Source organism: Pygocentrus nattereri, chromosome 16 (genome assembly GCF_015220715.1).
Source record: "Pygocentrus nattereri isolate fPygNat1 chromosome 16, fPygNat1.pri, whole genome shotgun sequence".
In the NCBI taxonomy this organism is placed as follows: Eukaryota; Metazoa; Chordata; class Actinopteri; order Characiformes; family Serrasalmidae; genus Pygocentrus; species Pygocentrus nattereri.
In genome coordinates this window covers 4,570,738-4,593,768 of record NC_051226.1, presented here as the reverse complement: position 1 = coordinate 4,593,768, position 23,031 = coordinate 4,570,738, and the positions used below count along the sequence as shown (strand labels likewise).

Below are 23,031 nucleotides of genomic sequence, written 5' to 3'. Positions count from 1 at the left end.
TAGATAAAAGTATGGCCTTTAGAAAATACAGAAGCAAGTATATTTGAGGTAACTGAACACCAGGACGCTCGTAGCTTTCTTTGTGGTGTACAGTAAGCCATGATATTGACTTTTTTTACAGTAGGGTCGTATTTAAGGGGAATTCCAACTGCATATCTAATTAGAATCTCTGTCTAGATCATTTGATGCAACATAAAAGTCGTTCAGAGTGCTTTGACATGAAATCGTTCATTTTATAGAAACATAGCAGTTCCGATTTCTTTATAGTGGCTGTGATGGGAGCCAGGGGCAGGGGGGGTATGTACAACAAAATGTAGTCGTTTTGGTTCATGACCCAAAATGACCAGTGAATGTATGAGTTTTTGCCTGCAGTGTGACCATAGTAAAATAGCAGTAGGTCTGAATAGAGAAAAAGATTCTTTGGGTGCTGTATTGCCTTACAGCCCCTTGCATGTACCATTTTAGATGAAAAGCTCATCACAAAACTATCATAAAATAATGTCTGGGGGGCATTTAGTGCTTCAGGCATCTCATTCCTATCATCACCAGTAGCCACGTTTACATGCAGCCTGATAATCTGTTAACAACCCCACTGATGGCTCAGTCGGAATAGTCTAGTCCGATTGAGGCCGTTCGGATTACAGTCTATCTGATTGAACGAGGTGGGTAATCCTGTAGATAATCTGTTAAATAGAGGAATAATATCCGTGTAGATGCCTGTATCCGATTACATTCCCTATCGGAAAGTTTAAGTCTGTTCTGCATGTGCGTCGCGTCATAGTGAGAGTTTATACCGTTCAACACGGCAGAGCAGAGACTGCAGAGGAGACGAAGTTCATGCTCTGATCTTTAAAAGACGGCGGCGGGACGGACGTCCAGATTATGCGTCTCAGAACACGACGTCTTCCTTTAATAAGGACACGCGAAGGACGTTTTCCTGAGTCTGACGTCATTTTAAAGCAATTAAAAACACAATCACTGCTCACTGCTGCTCATCTCTCTCTGACTGGACTCGTGATGCTCGTCGTCATGGTAACGTCTACACTAAACAGTCCTCTGTGCATGCACCGTTTTGGATTAGATTACTTGCAGTGCCCACGTAAACGGAGGTTTTCCATCAGATTGTTGAGTAGAGTGAGCCTAAACGTCTGTCTTAATCTGTAATCGGAACGTATTCAATCAGATTGGCAAATGTCTTTGCATGCAAACACAGCCACTGTGAAGAAATCTGACTCGGTAAGTTTACATTAACATTTTAAACATTTAGTTATGCAGACTTAGAAAAATTGGGTCAAATCTGTGAAAATACAGTGTTTATCTGCTTAATTGTGCTCTCTATGTACTGAAACATACAGGTTCACCCTAAAATGCAGGTTATACTGTATATATATAGTGTAACATATATTGTGAGGTAACTTGTCACCATAATAAGTATTGTCAGACGGTCCAGCCCTAGTTGGCTGAACGCTGTGTGAATGTTTTGGCCTGAACTGTCCCTTTAAAGGGAACAGTGATTAGTTGTGGTGTGTCCATCATGTTTTTCTTATGACCCTGTTCCCCTGCTGTGAGCGTGCATTGACCTCAAGGAAGTCTCACTGCTGTGGAACATTAGCCCTAGAGACGGGTGACCGGAGGGAAGGGGTGCTGACAAGTCCGCGCTGACCTGCAAGGATGCCGTGCACACAGGGGCACAGTGCTGATGCCAGCTGCAGAAGGATTATTGACCTTAAGACAGGGCACAGAAAGTGCTGGAAACATTAGACGGCTGCCTTCACCACCTGCTAACCGATTCAGTGCACCCAGTAATCCCTCCTGAGTCTGGGAGGGAGAAACATGAGCGCCCCCTTTGCTCGCTGGCTTTGTACACTGCCTGCCTGCTTGCCTGCTCTCAAAAGCATTCTTGAGCATCTTTACCAGCTAAAAATGCCCACGTTAGGCCTCTCCTTCCCACGGCTATTTAACTGGTCACTGAGGTCGTGACGGAGTAGACCTGCTCAGTACAGACTAAGTGACAGTGTTGCGTTAATATTACTGCGTATATCAAAGCACCTTTGGTCTGTTAATGATGTGACATTGGCAAAGAATGGCTGATGTTGTACTGACCAGAAAAAAGACGGGCTTTTGTCAGATTACTTGGACATTTGGCTCTTAGTATATTACTACTCCACGCAGTAAACACACATTTATCAGGCTTCATTTTCATATTGGAGGCTTTTGTATGGTCAGTATTACAAAGCAGGGTCAGCACTAGAGTGTTTGGGGCTAAGTTTATTATTATTATTATTATTATTATTATTATTATTATTATTATTATTTATTTGTACAGCACTTTCCGTGTTGGTGGCAACTCTGCTTTGGAGACGACAAATAAAGCTTAACAGTAAATGAGGAAATTAGGAGGAGTGTTAATTTAAAATCATACGGCCGACACACATCAGCTTATAAACATATAAATACCAAGAGACCGTTTTAATTGAACGCAAAGTTAAAGAGAGACATTTTTGAACATTTCTTAAACGGTTGCACTGAGAATGACTGTCTAATAAAAGGTGGACTGGAGTCCCCAGTTTAGAAGCATATTAATAGATGGCAAATCCTAAAAAAAATACATTTTCTATTGCCTTTCTGTGCACGAAATCACTACATTTAAAGCCAAAAAAACAAGCCGGAAACCATGTCAGACATCAGGCAGTGTATCTGTTACTATTTCTGGTCATTTCTTTCTGTGAGGGGGGCTTTTAGTGGCACCAAACACTTCAGATGTCTGGCTCCCATCACCACCACCTGTGAGCAACTCTGACTCGGTAAGTTCTTGGTGTCTTCTCAAGAACAGAGCGTTTCACATTAAACCACTCGGAATAACTTTGCTTACGTCTTTGCTTAAGATTAAGAAATGATTTATTTAAAAATGTAAATATGAAATATGCTTTGGGTGAATATTTTTACTGGACGTTTGATGCCATTTTAATTTGCCGGTTTAATGGATGCTCTGGGATGAAAGATAAATATAAATAGGTAATAAATATATAGTAAAATAAAATGCATTGAACTGGGGGCCCCGTTGGCCCTAAGCTATGGCCTAGTTCTGTGCTACAAACCAGCTGTGTTGCGAAGGCCAGTGCTGCGGTAATGGCTAATAAACGATATACAGAGCAGCCTTATGACGGAGGTTTGAATGTACTAGTGTTGCATGTTGAATAGCCTCGGTTTGCCATGCATTGGGCAGCCTGAGCTATTGGAAGCCTGGGCACATTCTTGTTTCTACAGCAACTGCCTCAGTGCTTTGGATCGGTCTGAAAAACTGCAATGAGACCGAGCAGCACAGGCCTGCGACGAGAACTGCAGACAGATCAAATGCGCAGAGGAAGGAAGTGATGTATCAATCGAGCTGCGTATGAAGAGAAATCATTTGCAGAGCAGATGGCTGATAACTCGGTCTTCAGGGAGGGATGGCCTGCACTTTGTCCCCTCTCGCTGTTCTCCCCGGGCAGCGCTCCAGTCCCGCCGGCACTGACCCGATCAGACCCGGAGGACAAGGTGTCCAGATGACTGTGCATCATGCATCCACTGAGGAGTGGCCAGTTTGTCCAGAGCCGCATACAGATCGTCCAGTGAGCTCAGCTGCAGCTTTAGCTCTGCCTGCTGGGGCGCTTTTCCGCGTGAAGCTTTTATGAACGTGCCGTTTACATGACACTTCCTGTTTGCTTGTTTTGAAGGTTGAAGCCTTCTGTAACGGCACTTGTTTATGACTCCACGTCATCAGAGCAGCCTTCTAGACCACCAAGGGTCCAATGTGAAGTTGCTGTCTTCTGCTCAGATCAACCAGATATGGGTTCCGCTGTGTCTGGCTTACCGATTTGAAGATATGATGCTCATCACACTACATTTCAGTACGCGCTTCGCCGAGTTCGAGTGCCCTGTGTGGGTGGGCATACATGCATGTGTTGGGCTTTACGGTGTCGGTGTTTATGTTGCCTATTGTTTCCAAAAAGTTTTGTATAGTAAAAAGTGTCTCAAATAGCTGTCGGCTGATTTGGCTGTGAAGAAATAAGAATTTGATCATTAAATTTCCTGATGAGCACTATGATGTGTCGGGGTGCTGGAGAACGGCCAGGAGGCTAGCCTATGAGAACCGCTCTCACGAGCAGCAGGTGGCCTTTTACACCGGTAATTGTTGGTCTTATATCCTCCCATAGCTACCAACTGGCTGCTTAGATATAAGTAATGAAAGAAGGTGGAGCAGAAGCAAACCCATTGAAACACATTGTTCTTACAGTGACCATGAACTTAGAACATGTGAAACAGCGGTGGGTACTTGTATTAGATCTCAGGCTGACTTCAGTTTGGATTTTTCCCTGTCATCTAGATGTTCAAGCAGCTTGATTTAGCTATTTTTTCATGTTCTGGGCGAGGATCGTGACCAAGCCCTGGCATGAAGTGCACCAGAACCTAAACTGAAATACTGTTTGATTAGTCTTTTTTTTTCCTGATTTAAAAGTAAACAAATGAACTTCGACTCCTTTTTATACTCTGAATGTACATGTTGCTTCACTACCCGTGATTCTGGGTATCTGGACGTTTGTGAGAGTGGGCAGAAATCGTCTTGGGGCGAGAGAGAAGGTAGTGTAGCACATTCAGGGCAGGCTCTGTGCGCATTTGTGAACCGCTACCTGTTTGTTTATGCTCCTGAAATGTTTAGTCCGCTTTTATCAGTGCACAAGTTTATCTTGTTTACGTACTCATATGTTAATATTAGTCGAAAAGCCTATTTTCCTTCTTCCTTAATGCTCATGGATGCTTATCAATTCTTATGGATAATTAGTCCGAATACACAAGTCTGCAGCTCTCTCTTCATAACAAACGCCTTGTTTGAAGCCCTCAGGCTGATTTAAACTCCATATATTACCGTGTTTGAACTTGATCCCTGCAGGTAGGAGTGCGCCTGTGAGAGAAGAGGATAAGGACTGCAGTGGGAATGTATTGCTGAACTGTGCAGAATGACGATGCTAAATTTGTAGTCTTCTCTGTTTATGCTGCTCGTCTCTTGTTGGAATGCATTTGCGTCTGTGCTGTAAAGGACACTGCGTGTTAGTCTAAGGTATGTTCAGACCGTCGGTTACCAGCAAACATTAGTCAGAGTTCGTTAACAAAAGTAAATAGTGGCATCTGGGAGGCTTGGCTAACCACCAGCCTCAGGTGCTTAGACTGTAGATGTAGGAAAGTGGCTAATGCAAGGTGTTTCTTGCCCAGATGAGCACTTGGACTTCTGTTCTGGTTTAGTGTTTTCACTGATTTGGCACACCTTGTTCACCACACCTTAATTCACCCTACACAGGTCTTGAATTTGGGTGTGTTAGCAGAGTAAACACTGAACTGAACTTGGCTATACATAAATATCTAAATACATACACCAATCAGCTTTCTCAGCTCCACTTACTGTATAGCTGGTCTCTGTAGTTCTACAGTTACAGACTGTAGTCCATCTGTTTCTCTGATACTCTGTTACCCTGTTCTTCAGTGGTCAGGACCCCCATGGACCCTCACAGAGCAGGTACTATTTGGGTGGTGGGTCATTCTCAGCACTGCAGTGACACTGATGTGGTGGTGGTGGTGTGTTAGTGTGTGTTGCGCTGGTCTGAGTGGATCGGTTTTTAAACCCCTCAGTGTCACTGCTGGACTGAGAACAGTCCACCAACCAAAAATATCCAGCCAACAGTGTCCTGTGGGCAGCATCCTGTGACCACTGATGAAGGACTAGAGGATGACCCACACAAACTGTGCAGCAGCAGATGAGCTGTCGTCTCTGACTTTACATCTACAAGGTGGACCGATGAGGTAGGAGTGTCTAATAGAGTGGACAGTGAGTGGACACAGTGTTTAAAACTCCAGCAGCACTGCTGTGTCTGATCCACTTATACCAACACATCATACACTAACACACCACCACCACGTCAGTGTTACTGCAGTGCTGAGAATGATCCACCACTTTGTGAGGGTCCATGGGGGTCTTGACCACTGAAGAACAGGGTAACAGAGTATCAGAGAAACAGATGGACTACAGTCTGTAACTGTAGAACTACAAAGACCAGCTATACAGTCAGTGGAATGAGCGTAGAAACAAGGAGGTGGTCGTAATGTTCTCCCTGATCGGTGTAGGTTCTAAGATATTGTCCACGCTTACTGCAAGAGCAGTGCTAAAATGACCGTTATTTGAAAAGTAGATCATTACTTGGACCCTCGCTCTAATATGCCCTTTCCATACCTTTTCTTGACGGTTCCATCTTGAAATAAAAACAATCTTTTCAAGGAGAGCTATTCTTATAGGGCTGCTTTCTCCTTGTCTATATAAAGTAGGCTACCCTACTATCTGACCTTTTTCTAACTTGAGCTATATATCGGGTACATGTTCCACATTCATTAGCTTGGCTTAGGGCCATTTAGATGGCTGTGTGTATTTTTATAAATTGGATCATGAGGGAAGGAAGTCTCCATATAATAATCAGCACTGCTATTTATCCAGTCTGTACTGAACTTAGGGGGGCAGTCGTGGGCTGGAGGTTAGGGAACTGGCCCTGTGACTGGAAGGTTTCCGGTTCGAACCCCAGAGCTGACAGCACATGACTGAGGTGTCCTTGAGCAAGACACCGAACCCCCAACTGCTCCCCGGGTGTGGTGGATAGGGCTGCTCACCGCTCTGGGCAAGTGTGCTCACTGCCCCCTAGTGTGTATGTGGTGGTTCACTTCACGGACGGGTTAAACGCGGAGGTGGAGTTTCCCCCTTTGTGTTTTTAAAAAAGTATCACTTAACACGTCTAGTTTGCTAGAGTCTGTGTCCTTGTTGCAGATGTAAGAATATGAATGTTTTCAGAGTTTTATTTTTTTAACGCAAATAACATTTAAGGCTACGTTCACGTTACCAGACTGAAGTGGCACAAATCCGATTTTTTGCTCTAATGTGACTCAGATCTGGTGTTTTCAGGGCTGTGTGGACACAAATCTGATCTTTTCGAATCCGACCTGAGCCACTTTCATATGTGGTCCTAGATCGGATACGTATCCGATTCGTGGCCATGTGGCCTTAATGTGACGCTCAGGTCGGAATTCCAGTTACTCTGGCAGCAGCGCTGAACAGACGTTAAAGCCTGTAAACGGTGGAAAAGCAGCTCATCTCACCTTCTTCTCCTCCGTCTGGCTCTAATAACGAAGCTGAGAGCTGACCAGAGTTAATGATCTTCTCAGCGAAGCTCGTTCTGCTCGTTAGTTTGTGCTGATGATGCAGTGATTCAGTCACGTGACGTTACTGAGTAGGAGGAGCTCATGAGGGTCATTTCAGGACGCCGGTTCATCACATTAATGACTGGTTTGAATCTCTTACCTAAACGAGTGTGAACCATCGAGTCAGAGAGATCGGATCTGAGCAGAAAATTGGATTTGAGCAACGAGGCCTGTAATGTGAACGTAGCTTAAGCTCATTTATTGTACCATTAGAGGCGGGTGATATTGCTAATAATGTACCAGTTCGTTTAAAGTTATCATGATTGAACATACCACTGTATGCTTCACTTGACATGCAATCGTCAGTACTTAAAGCACACTGACCAATAAAAGCACATTTTGCCCCGTTTAGTTGGATTTGATGCAGTAAAATGTTGAATATAAATAATTGTCTTAAAGTTTCATGATATCCTATTTTTATGTCATCAGCCACCCCTACATGTCCTACATTCCTAATATATTAGTGTGTGGAAGCTCTGCGTTCAGCCTCATGAACATCTCAGTAGTAAGTCTCTGTTCCCTGGTACCGTCATTCAACCGCTGGTCCAGTTCAGGTTTACATGAAGGCTTAGTTCAAAAGACGGATGCGCTTGGATCAGGGCCGTCATGACTGCTCAAGTAAAATTGATTTACTTGATCAATTTTGATTGAAAACTATTAATATGGCCATCAGTGAATCTGCTCGGGAGTTTGAATGATCAACAGGGCGTCCACAGGCCATTATAAAGCCATGTTCAGCAGTCTGAGTCCTCTCCACAAGGGGGCTCAAATTGCATTTGTGAGCTTTTGTGATCACTAAAAAAAAAAGAGGAAACCCACACCAGGAGGATCTCACGGATGTTTGTCGTTATACATTTCATATATAATTGATTGTGACAGCCATAGTTTGGATTAAAACTCAGCTAAGCCTCCGAAAGGTCAGTGCAGTGGCCTTTCCTCTCTGGCTTTCCCTTCAGACAGAACACAATCAGCTGATGTGCTGTAAACCCATCTGTACACCATGGATCATATCAAAATAGTTCTCCCATTTTTGGACTTTGCGTTCTTTTTTTGGACTAACGCTTACCCTCCGGCTGTCCCCGCTTTCCATGAAATGAGGCTTATCGGCTAGATTTGTACATCTAGCAAAAACGTGGTCCTGAAAAGGAGATGTGTTTAGAGCTTTACGTTCTGGATGACCACAATCCCTCTCCATACCGCATGCGGAGTCTCTGCGGAATCCGTAAAGAGGCCTTAGGCCAAATCCAGCCGGAACATTTGTCCTGACAGGGAAGAGGAAAAAAAACCTGGCTGTCGTCATCGAAGCGTTCTTCGCTTAAGCCCAACATTTACACATCTGAAGTGGATGGTTGAGATGGACGCTCTCCCATGCGACCAATAAATGTCAGGGGTTTTAGAAAGCTCATGTATCTGTTTCCTCATTGATTCAAAGATTTGTTTGGGAAAGAATTGTTTACATTTGCTTTTTTTTTTTTTTTTTTTTTTTTATTTCCACCAGCAACTGCTAAGCCCTCCCCACCCCCAAGTTTGTGGAAAGAATGATGCACAGCCTATTTTTATCATTTGCCAGAAAGCCCTGGAACTTTTTAAAGCTTTTGATATGTTTGATTCCTCGTCTGCACAAAAGGAAAAAAGGTTGAGATTAGTGTGTTTGTCAAAATATGAGAGAAATTCGCCAGACCAGTTTCCTGACCATAACAGGTTCACATTGAGAGGATTTTAACAGGGTCCTGGAGCAGTTTGGCTTGAGATTCCCATGCACTTCTGGTCTTCCCCCATATATATATATATATATATATACGTTTTTTTTGGAGTAGTAATTTCAAAGCATGTCCCACAACAGGAGCTGCAAGACTGAGAACCTATCACCGCTGCTTGATATTGAAGTGTTGAAGGTGTGATTGCTTGTGATGTTATGTTCCTCCATTTGAAGTGAATAGCTGTTGAGCTTCTAATGGTGGCCAGATCTTCATGAAAAGTGATGTCTGGAGACGCTAAGAGCCATAGCAGTGTGGTCCTCCCACTGCTTGTGTAAACAAGGTGCTTCACGACGACACCCACCAGAAAGACCCTAATAGACGATAAGGGACAGACTGTAATATTTTTTGGTAATTTCTGCTAAATTACTTTTATATTTAATACAGTGTAAAAGGTTTAATAGCCATTGTCTTCAAAGTTTTGTCATTTTTAATAAGCTTTTTCTTATTTTTCCTTTGTGTCCATTTCGATCACTTGTGTAATTTTGTCATATTGACCATTTTCTAACCTCTTTAGAATGAAACAAGCTGTTTTTGTTACTGTGCCTTTTAAGATATATTGAGATGACCCCTATTCAGCTTGGCTGCCCTGTGTTGTACCTCATTCAAAAAGGAGTCCAGGCTGAAAAACTCCCTGACTTTAGTGTGAATGGGTGGGTCCAAATGACTGTAGGCTGAATAGGTCGATAAGCGCAGATGAATTGGGTTGTGGAGATTGGCAGGGTAGTGAAATATCAGTTTAAAGGAAGATTCAGTTTTCTGTGATATGGGCTTTTTAATTGTGACCCTGCTGGTTCTTAGTTTTTCCTCGGGTTTGAGAAGACAATCTTGTGATGTGCATCGTATCGAGACTGTGTTTTTGTGTTGATCTATTTTTCCTGTGGAAAAAGTTGGAAGCGCTTATTTTTCTCAAGATTACAGTCGACGTAATGCTGTATGAGTCTGTTTTAAATCCCTCTAAAACGGTTGGTTTCCCCCCTCTGTCCGTTTGGCTTATCTCTGACAACATGCTTTCTGTTTCCTTTACAGTGGGTGACAAAGTTCCTGCAGATATCCGCCTGACTTCAATCAAATCCACCACACTAAGAGTGGACCAGTCCATTCTGACAGGTGAGACATGTGACCATCGCTGCATCACTCGGTTCTGCGTCTATATATGTATACAGGGACTGAATTTCATGGTGGTCACAGGCAGCGCAAATGAATTATTTCTCTCAAACTGTAAATGTAAAACTTTATTATCTCACTTCTCATTCTTTACTTATGCTTTGATGTCCAGGTAGGTCTGGCAAATGATCAACATAGGCTGTGCATGAAAAGAGAGTACAGTAAACATCGTTATTGAATAATTTGACTAGCATGACCAGAAGATCAGATCTTCAGGAAGAAAAATGTCAATTTTAGAGCTTTTTCTGAATGAAAATCAAAGCTGGTCTGTTTCTGAAGTTCTCTCCTTCACCGTGTCAGTTCTTATCCATTTTGTGTTGCTGGCATCAAATTAAAATGCATATATTTCTCCATTTCAACATTGATACGTTGTCTTTGTACTATTTTCTATTATTTATGCCGTTTAAATGATTTGTACACCATTTACGTTTGGTTTTTATTTACTTTTGCACAGCGTCACAACTTTTTCGGAAACAGAGGTGCATGTACAGATATTATACATCTCTTTAGTTCGTTTCTCATTGGCTCTTCATTCTTCATTGTTCTTCCTCCTTCTTCTTTCGGCTGCTCCCTTTAGGGGTCGCCACAGCAGATCATCTGCCTCCATCTTGCCCTATCCACTGCCTCCTCTACTTTCACACCAACCATCTCCATGTCCACCTTCACTACATCCATAAACCTTCTCTGAGGTCTACCTCTTCTCCTTCTACCCGGCAGCTCCATCTCCAACATTCTTTGCCCAATATATCCACTATTCCTCCTCAACACACGTCCAAACCATCTCAACCTGGCCTCTCTGGCTTTATCTCCAAACCGCTCCACCTTCACTGTCCCTCTGATCTGCTCATTTCTAATCTTGTCCAGCCTCGTCAATCCCAACGAAAATCTCAGCATCTTCATCTCCGCCACCTCCAGCTCAGCCTCCTGTCTTTTAGACAGAGCCACAGTCTCCAAACCGTAGCTCTTTATTATTTTTTTTTATCGTTCTTTATTCTGTTTATTGTGTGTTTCTTCTATTCGTCCCTTACCTTTCATTGCAGCTGCAGCTGCTCCAGGATAAAATCCGAAGTGTGCAACCAAGGAACTGAAACCAAAGTGATTCAGAGCCGGAAAATCTCAACATCCTAACATCAACTGGTGTTTTATTACTGTGCATCTTGTGATCTGTTAAATTTCTCATTTGATGTTTTTGAATACATCTTGGAGGATGGCATGAATACATAAACTACAGTGGAGTTTAACTATAGTATCTCCCCCTTCCCAAGATATGTGCATGTCCCCTGACCTTGATTAGAGGTCAGCAGGCTCTGCAGTCCTGAAAAGCTGATGAATTAGAATGAGAACGAGAGGAAACTTTGCTTGTAGGACTCCCATTTTGCTCCACTGCCTTAATTGGTAACAGATGAGGTTACCAGGAGGTTCCAGTCAGAGAGCTTTTAGCCTCTCCTTCCTTGGCCATTTTCTGCCGTATTGCCGAACTGGCCTTTCAGACAATTACTGATTATTTCTGTCTGCACTCTCTCTTCACTCTATGAAGTTGAAGAGCTTCTATGAAGCAGTGCAGTGCGCTTCGGTATGGAGATGTGCTTGTTCAACACTTAATCCCCTCTCACTAGGAGTTAAACACTAAGCTGCAAATCTTTACTTTCCAGCATTTGTAGACAGTTGGTGATGACAGTTTCAAGTCTTTAAACATTTAAGTGATCTAAACAGTGATCAGATCAGGAGCGGAGTCATTAATCTTGTTGCTAATCGAGGACTTTTGAGATGTTGAGTGCAGCTGTGTAGTCTGGGGGGAAAAGCGGTTTCTGGTGGCTCTGCTGTTGGGTGTATGGGACTTGACAGCTCAGTTTACAGGGCTGTTTTCACGCTTAGCATTGCTGTGAATGACGGCTTTGGGCTGCAGGAGACACAAGAAGGCACTTCCAATTCAAGATTATAACGTGCCAGAAACATCAGTTAATGATTGGGAGTTAAATGAGGCCTCAAACAACTAATTGGTGACTTCAGGAAAAACTAACATTTTTCATTTAAGTTATTTGGGTAAAAGATGCAAAGCATTTTTATGACGTCGTATTCTGAAGGCACCACAGGTTATCTTGGAAGGTGATGCATGAAGAAGCCTTCGAAAGAGCAGGATGAGTTTACAGTTAAGCTGGTCTTTCTCAAGACAGGAAAGCTGAACTTCGAGAAGCTCGGTGGTACGCGAAGGGCTGAAGAGACCAGACAGTTTGCTTGGCAAAATTTTTCATTGTTTTCTAACAGGCACACCTGGACGGTTTGAGCCGGACGTGGTGGGGTCATCCTGACATTTTCTAACTGTCTACCTGTTTCTCTGCACCTCTGTAGGGGAGTCTGTATCGGTCATCAAACATACGGACCCAGTCCCGGACCCACGCGCCGTTAACCAGGACAAAAAGAACATGCTGTTCTCTGTAAGTGTGGTTTCATCCCATTTGACTGCTACGGTTTTCACACTGAAAAGGGGCACAAGTGGTCAGTACAGCAGTTTTCGTACAGTTGTAGTTATAAAGAATCTAATGGTCACTTGTCAGAAGTGAAATGTATTTAAACAAAGTTCATTTTTATTACAACGCAGTCACTTCCTCTTTAAAGTTTTTAAAGGAATGGCTCCGCCAAAAATTGTGTTTTCGCTGCAAATATTGGGGACAAAAACAAATTTTGCTCAATTTAATCAGTTAATCGGGCAAGAAATTGGATCGACTTATGGACCGAATATATCGCTGCTGTCAGAACAAAACCTTGTATCTCCAAAATCATAACTTTACAGGAGAAGGACAAGAACCTGCTGTACTTTTAATGTAGGTCAGTGGATTCCGACTGTTTTCCAAGTCATTTTCGGCCGTTAATTTTGGTCCATTCATCATGAGATTTCCACACAGTGTGAAAAGCAATAGGCACTTTCAACTTGTCAAAACTATATATATATATAACACAATGTCAGAAGTAGGGCTGGATGTTTTGGTGGAAAATATGATTTTTCTGACTAATATTGCGTTTTAAATAAAATTCAGATGTACGGTTTGCACAGTGTGGAGCTGGTGGCTATAAGCTTTATATTTTATTCTTTAATGGTTTTGTTGCTCCGTTACGAAACATAAGGAGAAAAGTTTGGACGCAGAATTGGCTGATTTACTATGTATAAATTTACTCTGGTTTGCTGGACAGGGATTAAGCCTGGTCTTGGACTACACAGCTTTCTAAATGGAAACGCTTCATTGACAGTGAAATGTTAGTCCGTGACTGAACTTGTAAACTCGCCTGTGGACTAAAATCGTGTAAATTTAGATTTTTGGCAAAAACCCTTGACATACTTCACACTTTAGATGTCTTTCTCTGAATTTTGAACCTAGAAGAAGAACTCCTTGTTCTTTTCTCATGGTCGTGGCTTCTGTCTTTCAGGGCACAAACATTGCGGCCGGTAAGGCCGTGGGCGTGGTGGTGGCCACGGGCGTGAATACTGAGATCGGGAAGATCCGTGACGAGATGGCGTCCACGGAGCAGGAGCGCACTCCACTGCAGCAGAAGCTGGACGAGTTCGGAGAGCAGCTTTCCAAGGTCATCTCCCTCATCTGCATTGCTGTGTGGATTATCAACATCGGCCACTTCAACGACCCCGTTCACGGTGGCTCCTGGATTCGCGGAGCCGTCTACTACTTTAAGATCGCAGTTGCGCTGGCAGTAGCTGCCATCCCCGAGGGGCTCCCAGCGGTCATCACCACCTGCCTGGCTCTAGGCACCCGACGTATGGCCAAGAAGAACGCCATCGTTCGCTCCCTGCCCTCTGTGGAGACGCTGGGCTGCACCTCGGTCATCTGCTCGGACAAGACTGGCACCCTGACAACCAACCAGATGTCAGTTTGCAGGGTGAGGACCGTATCTTCTCTGTGCTCCTCCCACAGACCTGTTCTTTTGTAGCAGCTGTTCAGTTTGAACAGCTTTACAGAAAGTTAATCACGTTCATTCATGAGAGTTGAGAAGCTCAGTTTCGTCAAAATAAGGAAACTTGCGTTTCGTTAATTTCAGAAACTTGTTTTGTATACGTGCAAGTTGATGACGTTAAGATGTATCGAGTTTATGCTGTTGTATCCAGTATGCCTCGGTCAGGGGTTGTTCTTTCATCAAAAAGTTTTATGTCCCTTTTATTGAAGTAACTTTTTACCAACTTGGCTGGAAATCCGTCTTCATATGTGCTCACTGACGTCCTAACATGCACTAAAACATAGTATAAAGGAAAACACGGAGTTACTCTCCTCTGCTTTAAGCTTCCTCAGCTACAGCTGCTTTTCTCACATCTCTGGCAGGAAACGTTTTCTAAGTAGAACAGTTTTGTGTAAAACGTCTCTCAACATTCAGCCTTTTACGTCAGCTGCTCATTCACCAGCTTCTTTAAATCTCTCTCTTTGCCCTTTCGTTGTCTGCTATCTAGGCAAGATTGTGGTCAGCGATTCTACAGTGACCAGCAGTCTGCCCGCCAACCTTCAGGGTTAAAGGGTGAATTAGCAGTTCTATATTAACTCCAGTGCTGAAGACCGCTTATTGTTAAAACTGAGTTAAAATGATCTTAAGATTAAGATTAAGTGACCCTTATTAGTCCCACCACGGGGAGATTTCACCTCCGCATTTAACCCGTCCGTGAAGTGAAACACCACATACACACTAGTGAGCACACACACACTAGGGGGCAGTGAGCACACTTGTCCGGAGCGGTGGGCAGCCCTATCCGCAGCGCCCGGGGAGCAGTTGGGGGTTAGGCGTCTTGCTCAAGGACACCTCAGTCACGGGCTGTCGGCTCTGGGGGTCGGCAGAGCTTTATTTTATTTTTACCTGAAAATCGAATTCTGCTGTGGAGCTGCAAACAGGGCAGTAAAAGAGCCAGTTCCCGACGCCTGGCCTAGTTTCAGTTAGCAACAGCAGCAGACCACAACAGTAGTGCAGTTTATTTTAAAACGGAATCTCCACATCGTGTGACGGTTGCTGTAAAAATGCATTTCTTGGTGGAACATTTAGGCGCTGTGGTATAATGTTCATTTTACAGTAGCAGTATAAGCGTTCGCCATACTGACATTGCCTCTAGCTGCAATATGTCAATGAGCCTCTCAGTATCAGCGTCGTATGGTTTTCAGCTGTTAATTACTCAGGAAAAAAGGATTTGTGTGCAACGTTTAGATTTGACTGATATTTCAAACCAATATTTAATGGTGTCTGTTTCAGCATTGACTGATATAGACGAGATGCTGAAATCAGCCCACACTTCCCTTACTGGCATAATCCAAATCCCAGTATTCTGTGTGCTTTGAATACCCTGTTTCAGCTCCGACCTTCCTGTTTCAGTGGGTGTTTGGAATAATTTAGACGTTTACATGATCCAACATGAATAAATAAAGCAGGTAAAAATAACACGGGGCGGGTTTTAATCATTTCTGCTTAAGGATCCATCACTGACTTTATTACTGCATACTGCACTTGCCCTGTCTGGCGCTGTAACTGCAGTATGAGTCCATTTAGATTGATCTATTTTTTGACTATTGTCTAAATCATTAAGGCCAAGTTGTTGGTGCATGTTTCATCTTTCCATAAGTGCTGCCCCTTTAGGGACGTAGTTTCAAAGAGCAGAGGGCAATGATGAAAGAATATTGCTGATAATATAAGCAATATAAGCGCTCGCTGGCTCTCTCTCGCTCTCTCTCGCTTGTGCTCTCTTGCTCTCTCTCCTTGCGCTCTCGCTCTCTCTCGCTCTCTCTCCTTGCGCTCTCGCTCTCTCTCCTTGCGCGATCTCTCTCGCGCTCTCTCGTGCTTTCTCTCTCTTGCAGAGTGCTCTCTCTCTCTTGCGCGCTCTCTCTCTCTTGCGCTCTCTCTCTCTCTCTCTCTCTCTCTCTCTCTCTCTCCCTTGCGCTCTCTCTCTCCCTTGTGCGCTCTCTCTTGCGCGCTCTCTCTCTCTCTCTCGCGCGCTCTCTCTCTCTCTCTCTCTCTCTCTCTCTCTCTCTCTCTTGCGCGCTCTCTCTCTCTCTCTCTCCCTTGCGCTCTCTCTCTCCCTTGTGCGCTCTCTCTTGCGCGCTCTCTCTCTCTCTCCCTTGTGCGCTCTCTCTCGCGCTCTCTCTCTCTCTCTCTCTCTCTCTCTCTCTCTCTCTCTCTCTCTCTCTCTCTCTCTCTTGCGCTCTCTCTCTCTCTCTCTCCCTTGCGCTCTCTCTCTCCCTTGTGCGCTCTCTCTTGCGCTCTCTCTCTCTCCCTCTCCCTTGTGCGCTCTCTCTTGCGCGCTCTCTCTCTCTCTCTCTCTCTCTCTCTCTCTCTCTCTCTCTCTCGCTCGCTCGCTCTCTCTCTCTCTCTCTCTCTCTCTCTCTCTCTCTCTCTCTCTCTCTCGCTCTCTCGCTCTCTAGCTCTCTCGCTCTCTCGCTCTCTCGCTCTCTCGCTCTCTCGCTCTCTCGCTCTCTCGCTCTCTCTCTCTCTCTCTCTCTCTCTCTCTCTCGCTCTCTCTCTTGCGCGCTCTCTGCCAGAAAACTCCACTGGGAATGCTGATCAGTATGCAGTAGTCAGTTACTTGCAGTAGTGTTGCATAACTGACCTTGCGTTTGGGATCTGCCTCTGATCCTCAGCGCTGTCACTGGAGGCTGCACTTATTCTTACATGCACTTTGCACGGCGCTCTTCACCGCTGTAAGAAAGGGGGGGGGTTCTGTGTGCTTCGTCATGTTGACATGACCGAGCAGGTTTGGTGCCTTAGGCGTTGAGCTACGTTATGAAATACGTATGAAATAAAGCATCTGATCAGTCTCTCAGTGAAAATGGGGGATCAGCTGGGCTCAGAAATGAACGTCTTCCCCTCGTTTGTTTGTCATATTCAAATTTTAAAAGGATTTTTCTAATGTTATGAAGGAGAGTGATGTAACTACAGTAAACGGCATTTTCTAAGACAAATCCCAAAATCCCAAATCCAGACGTGGACACCCATAAACATCAGTTGTCCTCAAAAATGTTATGAACTAGTAGTTCTCAATCTGGAGTCATGAGATGCTCAAGTTCATAGCCGGTCAACATTAAAGCGCCCATGTCCTACATTTTTTTGCTCAGTATATTTTTCCCTTTAAGGACATCTGATCAGTCCTAGTTCTTTTGTCCGTGATCATTTTTCAACCTCTCTCGATCTCAGGCTGTCTTTGTTTGTATGTTTTAATATATGTAAATGAGCTCTGTTCTGATTGGTTGTGCTGAATTGCACCTCAATCCAAAAAAAAAACACAAATCTAAAACACTTCTTGGGACTTCAATACGAGTGGATATGGCTAAACTGCAGCGTAGATGGGTAGATGTAAATGGATGTAGATGTAAATTAGCTGGTTCTTGTGACATCACAAACACTGACTCCAAAACGAGCTGTTTTTGCAGCCTGGTTTCCATGGTTTCCATGGGCCTTTTGGACTTGGTAGTGGATGGTACTTTTTAAAAAGACTCTAACAGTGTTTACAGGTCACTTCAAGCTCTTCAGTTTAAAAAAAAATGCAAGGGGAATTCAGTTTTCTGTGATATGGACCATTTAAACTATTGACCTTCATCCACTTTAGAAGCATTGTCTTTGCAGAAAAGGTCTGGCGTGTGAAGCAGACCATTCGGTTACCTCAAACGAGAGCCAGTCAGCTCTCCATATGATCGTTAAAGTGGATCCATCGCTTTGTTCAGAGGGGCAGAGTTGTAAAAGGCTGTCATATGTTTACAAATGTTCCCAAACATTTCATTAAATAATATGGCACGTTCTTGCGTGCGGTGACTTCTGGACCGAAACGTACTAATAGGCTTCAGCCATTCAAACGAACCTCTTGTACTGTTTTTATTTATTTTATTGATTTTGAATTTCATTTTGACAGCCTTACTGTGATTTGCGCCAATGCAAACAGATGTGCTCAGTAATTTAGAAGCATCGTCGGAACTCGTTTGGTAGTTTGCTGCAAACACGAAGCTGCCGTGTCTCTCCTGAGTGATTCCATATGAAAAGGCTTCTGAAACAGACTCTGAGCCTAAAATAGGTGCAGTGCATCAGAAAGAATGTGATCTATTTTATATTTCTCGTTTCACCCTCACCCACTTTTTCCGCTCGCCCCCTCCCGGCTGTGACGTCAGAATTGTTTGTCGCTGTGATGGTCTTGGACACGGTGCCCGGCGCCACTCCGGTTAGGCCTGTGAAGTACCAGCTGAGTCTCTGAGCGCCTCTCGCTCATACGGCATTTCTGTAGCCGTGTTATTGTCGTACACCACGGCTCTGTTTTACTTCACTGTAAAATACGGGAAAGCCCACTGCCTGCTTGGCCATAATTCATGGCGGTTTTCTTCTTTTCAGCGTCTGTCTGTGTATACTGACCCCTACATTACCCCCAAATAAGTGTCCTCCAATATTTACATTGTGCCGTGCTGGTGTTCTCAGGCCAGGTGTTGCAGGATCCTCTTAGAAACTGCACGTCTCTTGTGGAGAGTGTGCCCCCTGCTGGAGATCTCACTTTCTTGTGGTTGCGTTTCAGATGTTCATAGTTGACCAAGTGGACGGAGACAGCTGCTCGCTCAGAGAGTTCACCGTTACTGGTTCCACATACGCACCTGAAGGAGAAGTGTGAGTGTTTTTGAGAGGAGCACGGACACGTTCACATACACATTCATATACACTTCATTTGATGACCTTTCTGTGCTCACTGCTGTCTCCTCATTGCTGCTCAGGCACCAGGATGGTAAACCAGTGAAATGTTCCAAGTATGATGCTCTTGTTGAGATGGCAACGATCTGTGCGCTGTGCAATGACTCATCGTTGGACTATAATGAGGTATGTCACGTAATTGTTTAAAATTAGTGCTGACAGTGAAGCTGTCGTGATTTTTTTACGTTTTTAAAATGGTAAGAATTTACTTATTTTTTTGCCCATTTAATGAATCGGCGCTGATTAGTCGGCAGGTTTTTTTATATCCGTTTTTCCCACTCCTTTCTTTCGGAAGATTTGAAGGCAGCTTTAGTGATTTGGGATATAATCAAAGCCATTCAGCGTGGTAAAAATGTTCGACTAAAAAAAGGTGGTGGTGGTGGTCGCTACAGTGAACTTGCATGTCTTCTGACTTCTTATATGTAATGTTGATGGTGGTAAAAGCTAAATCTAAATGAAAGAGTTTTATTTTGGGATTTTTTTTGGCCTGCATGTACCTCTCTGTCATGAGTGGTTTAGAAAATACATACTTTTTAGGCCAAAATATTCTCAAAGCTTGCATAAGTCGATGCATTAGCAGCATATTTGCAGCAACCATTCATGTGTTAACTGCCTGTGAGGGAGCTTTAAGTTTATGTTCCATAATAGAGCATTTTACATCAAACCATGTTAATATAAACCAAATAATGTAACCCAAATCTAAATGGCTTTGATGAGATTTCAATGCAGAAGCTTCTGATTAATCATTGCAAACCCCTGTTCTGTCACCAGGCCAAAGGAGTCTATGAGAAGGTTGGAGAGGCAACGGAAACCGCACTCTCATGCCTAGTGGAGAAGATGAATGTGTTTGACACTGATCTCAAAGGCCTTTCCAAGATTGAACGGGCCAATGCCTGTAACTCTGTAAGTCAGACATTTCTGGTCTTGCCCTGATCGACCGGATTCCCACATCCACTCATATGAAAGCCGATCCCTTGTCTTGACTGATATTCGTTTTGTAGTGAGCATGTGATGTTTGTGCGTCTTTCTCAGGTAATTAAGCAGCTGATGAAGAAAGAGTTCACACTGGAGTTCTCGCGGGACAGGAAGTCCATGTCCGTGTACTGCACCCCCAACAAAGCCCGATGCTCCATTGGCAAGATGTTTGTCAAGGTAACCAGAGCAACCAGCTTTGATGTCCTTGCACTCTGGCAGTGTAACTGTATTGTTTCTGCATACATTTGGAGCAGGGCATGTGAAATGAGGGTCATGAGAACAGGAGAGCTGATCTGTGATCAACCCTCAGTCCGCTCTGATCCCGGCCGTCGCGCGTTCAAAGCAGGAGCAAAATCGGCGACATGCATTTTCAAATTAGGTCAAAAACTGAAAAAGGATGAAATGGAGAAGTGAGGTTTTGTTCCCTCAGCTGCTCTGTTGGTAAGATTACAGGGCAGAATGTTAGTTTTTCTTTGTGTTTATGCAGGGTGCTCCAGAAGGAGTGATCGACAGGTGTACACACATCCGTGTGGGCAGTAATAAGGTTCTGCTGACGCCAGGTATTAAGGAGAAGCTCATGTCTGTGATCCGCGAATACGGGACAGGGAGGGATACGCTGAGGTGCCTGGCGCTGGCGACACGGGACAACCCCATCAGCAAAGAGGACCTGGTGCTGGAGGACTCAGCCCGCTTTGTGGAGTACGAGGTCAGAGGGTCTTCAAAAGCTTCAGTCTTACAGCTGCAGTGTTCAAAGATTCAGGCTGTTGAAATCGGTGGTATTCAATTCTCATCTTGTGGTCTTCCATGTAGGGTGGCAGTTCTAGAGGCTCAGAGTCCAGCGCAGTTTGATGATTTCCCTGCTGTAATACACCTACGCAGCATTTAGTTGGTGTGTTTGAGCAGGAAAAGCTCTAAAATACGCTGGACCGTGGGTCTCCAGGACTGGAATTGATTACCTCTACTGTAGAGTTTGAAGTTCTGCCTGTTCTGACATGCCTGATCAAGCACTTATGGAGTTGAGGCAGATGTTGAAATGCAAGGAAAAACATTTGTTTACTTCAGGCAGACCACAAAATGAGCTGAAAAACAATGATTTAATTATTCTTCTGCAGACTGATCTGACCTTTGTGGGCTGCGTGGGCATGCTGGACCCCCCTAGGGCCGAGGTGGCTGCCTCCATGAAGCTGTGTCGTCTGGCAGGCATCAGGGTTATCATGATCACTGGTGATAACAAGGGAACAGCTGTCGCCATCTGCAGGCGCATTGGCATCTTTGGCGAGGATGACGACGTCTCATGCATGGCCTTCACAGGCCGCGAGTTTGATGACCTGACGCCTGCCGCCCAGCGAGAGGCTGTGCTTAGTGCCCGCTGCTTTGCCCGTGTCGAACCTTCACACAAATCCAAGATTGTGGAGTACCTGCAGTCCTATGACGAGATCACTGCCATGGTAATGGATTTTTCTCAAGATTAATTTATTTATTTTTGTATTTGTGGTTGGTTAGTGTAGTGGGTAACACCTCTGCCTTCTATGCTGTAGACTAGGGTCCAATCCCCCGCCTGGGTCAGCACCCTACACTATACCAATAAGAGTCCTTGGGCAAGACTCCTAACACCACCTTCACCTAACTGTGTAAAACAATCAAATTGTATGCCGCTCTGGATCAGAGCGTCAGCCAAATGCCGTAAATGTAAATGCCATAAATATTTAATTATCTTTGTTTTTAACTTGGTCTGTCTGTGTTCTGGTCAAGCCAATGTGAAATATGAGTTAAGTGATGCTTTTTTAATCCCACGAACTTCCACCTCCACATTCATCCGTGAAGTGAAACGCCACACACGCACTAGTGAACACACACGCTTGCCCAGAGCGGTGGGCAGCCCTATCCACGGCACCTGGGGAGCAGTTGGGGGTTAGGTGTCTTGCTCAAGGACACCTCAGTCATGGACTGTCAGCACTGGGGATCGAACCGGCAACCTTCCGGTCACAGGGCCGGTTCCCTAACCTCCAGCCCACGACTTTTTATTTGTTTATTTGTTTATTTTTCTTTGCAAACTCCCCACATTTGTACATATTTTAATTACTATTAGCTGAAGTACAGTACATTTGTTGCCTTTCTGAGCTCACTTATTGACTGACCCTATTTACACACATTGCTTTGCTCATAGCTTTACATAGACGAAGGTCGTTACAGCTTTCAAACATGTACTAACAAGCTATTGAGATGTTATTTGTACTAACGATTTATCTTTTGTCTGCTTTAGCTGTTGCCTTGTTGTGCTAATGGTGTTGTTTACCAGACTTCTGGGTCATTTATTGTTCTGCTGTTTCTCTGCTTCAGACCGGTGATGGTGTGAACGACGCCCCTGCTCTGAAGAAGGCTGAGATCGGCATTGCCATGGGCTCTGGAACGGCTGTGGCCAAAACGGCCTCCGAGATGGTGCTGGCTGACGATAACTTTGCCACCATTGTGGCGGCGGTGGAGGAGGGCCGAGCCATCTACAACAACATGAAGCAGTTCATCCGCTACCTCATCTCTTCTAATGTTGGAGAAGTGGTCTGGTAAGAGCGTCTGTTCCTCGATCTGAGCTGGGCGTCAACAGTCCTTGCGAACACATCCGTGCGTTCGTTGTCATTGCTTGTGCTTTATTGTGGTTCAGCGTTTAAGTCTTAGATGCTGTTGGGACAGGATTAGTTTTAATAGGCGAGGTGGGATAGTGTAATTATTCTGGATGTTTCTCAGGGTTTTTAGTCTCCTTTGAATCTGCCGTGGCAGTTGCTTTTACAAACTATGTGCTGCTGTGTGAGCAAGGACTTCAACTACCGTAAAACAAAGGGTTTCTTAACCGTGCCGACTCTTGAAGAAGCGTAATAAGGAAAAATAGGCCCAGATCCAGCCTATTCCCGCATTTCACAGGACATCACACTGTATAGTTGTCGCCAATTTGCGGAGGGAATCAGGGAGTGGCTGCGTTGCGCGATGCCTTTAATTTGCTGTGCTTTGTGATTGATTCACCTGCAAGACGCGACGGAGAAAGCTGAGAAAGACGAGATATGCAGACCTTTAATTCAGCGTTTTCAGACTTGGAGCCACTGCACTATATAGTTTAGTGTTTCTCTCTGCTGTGCACACCTCGCTCAGCTCAAGAAGGGATTAATCA

The 23,031-nt window shown here is 44.3% G+C and overlaps 1 protein-coding gene across 2 annotated transcripts in view; it reads left to right on the top strand.

Annotated features, from left to right (window-relative positions):
* atp2a2b (ATPase sarcoplasmic/endoplasmic reticulum Ca2+ transporting 2b) overlaps positions 1-23,031 on the top strand; it is a 59,161-nt gene that overhangs the window by 25,975 nt on the left and 10,155 nt on the right. For both annotated transcript variants that reach the window (XR_005131637.1, XM_017725099.2), the window contains exons 6-15: positions 10,062-10,142; positions 12,549-12,634; positions 13,623-14,087; positions 18,727-18,815; positions 18,920-19,022; positions 19,668-19,799; positions 19,929-20,048; positions 20,359-20,577; positions 20,984-21,319; positions 22,212-22,432. Coding sequence is in view for 1 of the 2 variants with exons in the window: in XM_017725099.2 (XP_017580588.1) it covers positions 10,062-10,142; positions 12,549-12,634; positions 13,623-14,087; positions 18,727-18,815; positions 18,920-19,022; positions 19,668-19,799; positions 19,929-20,048; positions 20,359-20,577; positions 20,984-21,319; positions 22,212-22,432 (1,852 nt within the window). In the remaining variant the exon portion in view is untranslated. The remainder of the gene's footprint in view (positions 1-10,061; positions 10,143-12,548; positions 12,635-13,622; positions 14,088-18,726; positions 18,816-18,919; positions 19,023-19,667; positions 19,800-19,928; positions 20,049-20,358; positions 20,578-20,983; positions 21,320-22,211; positions 22,433-23,031) is intronic.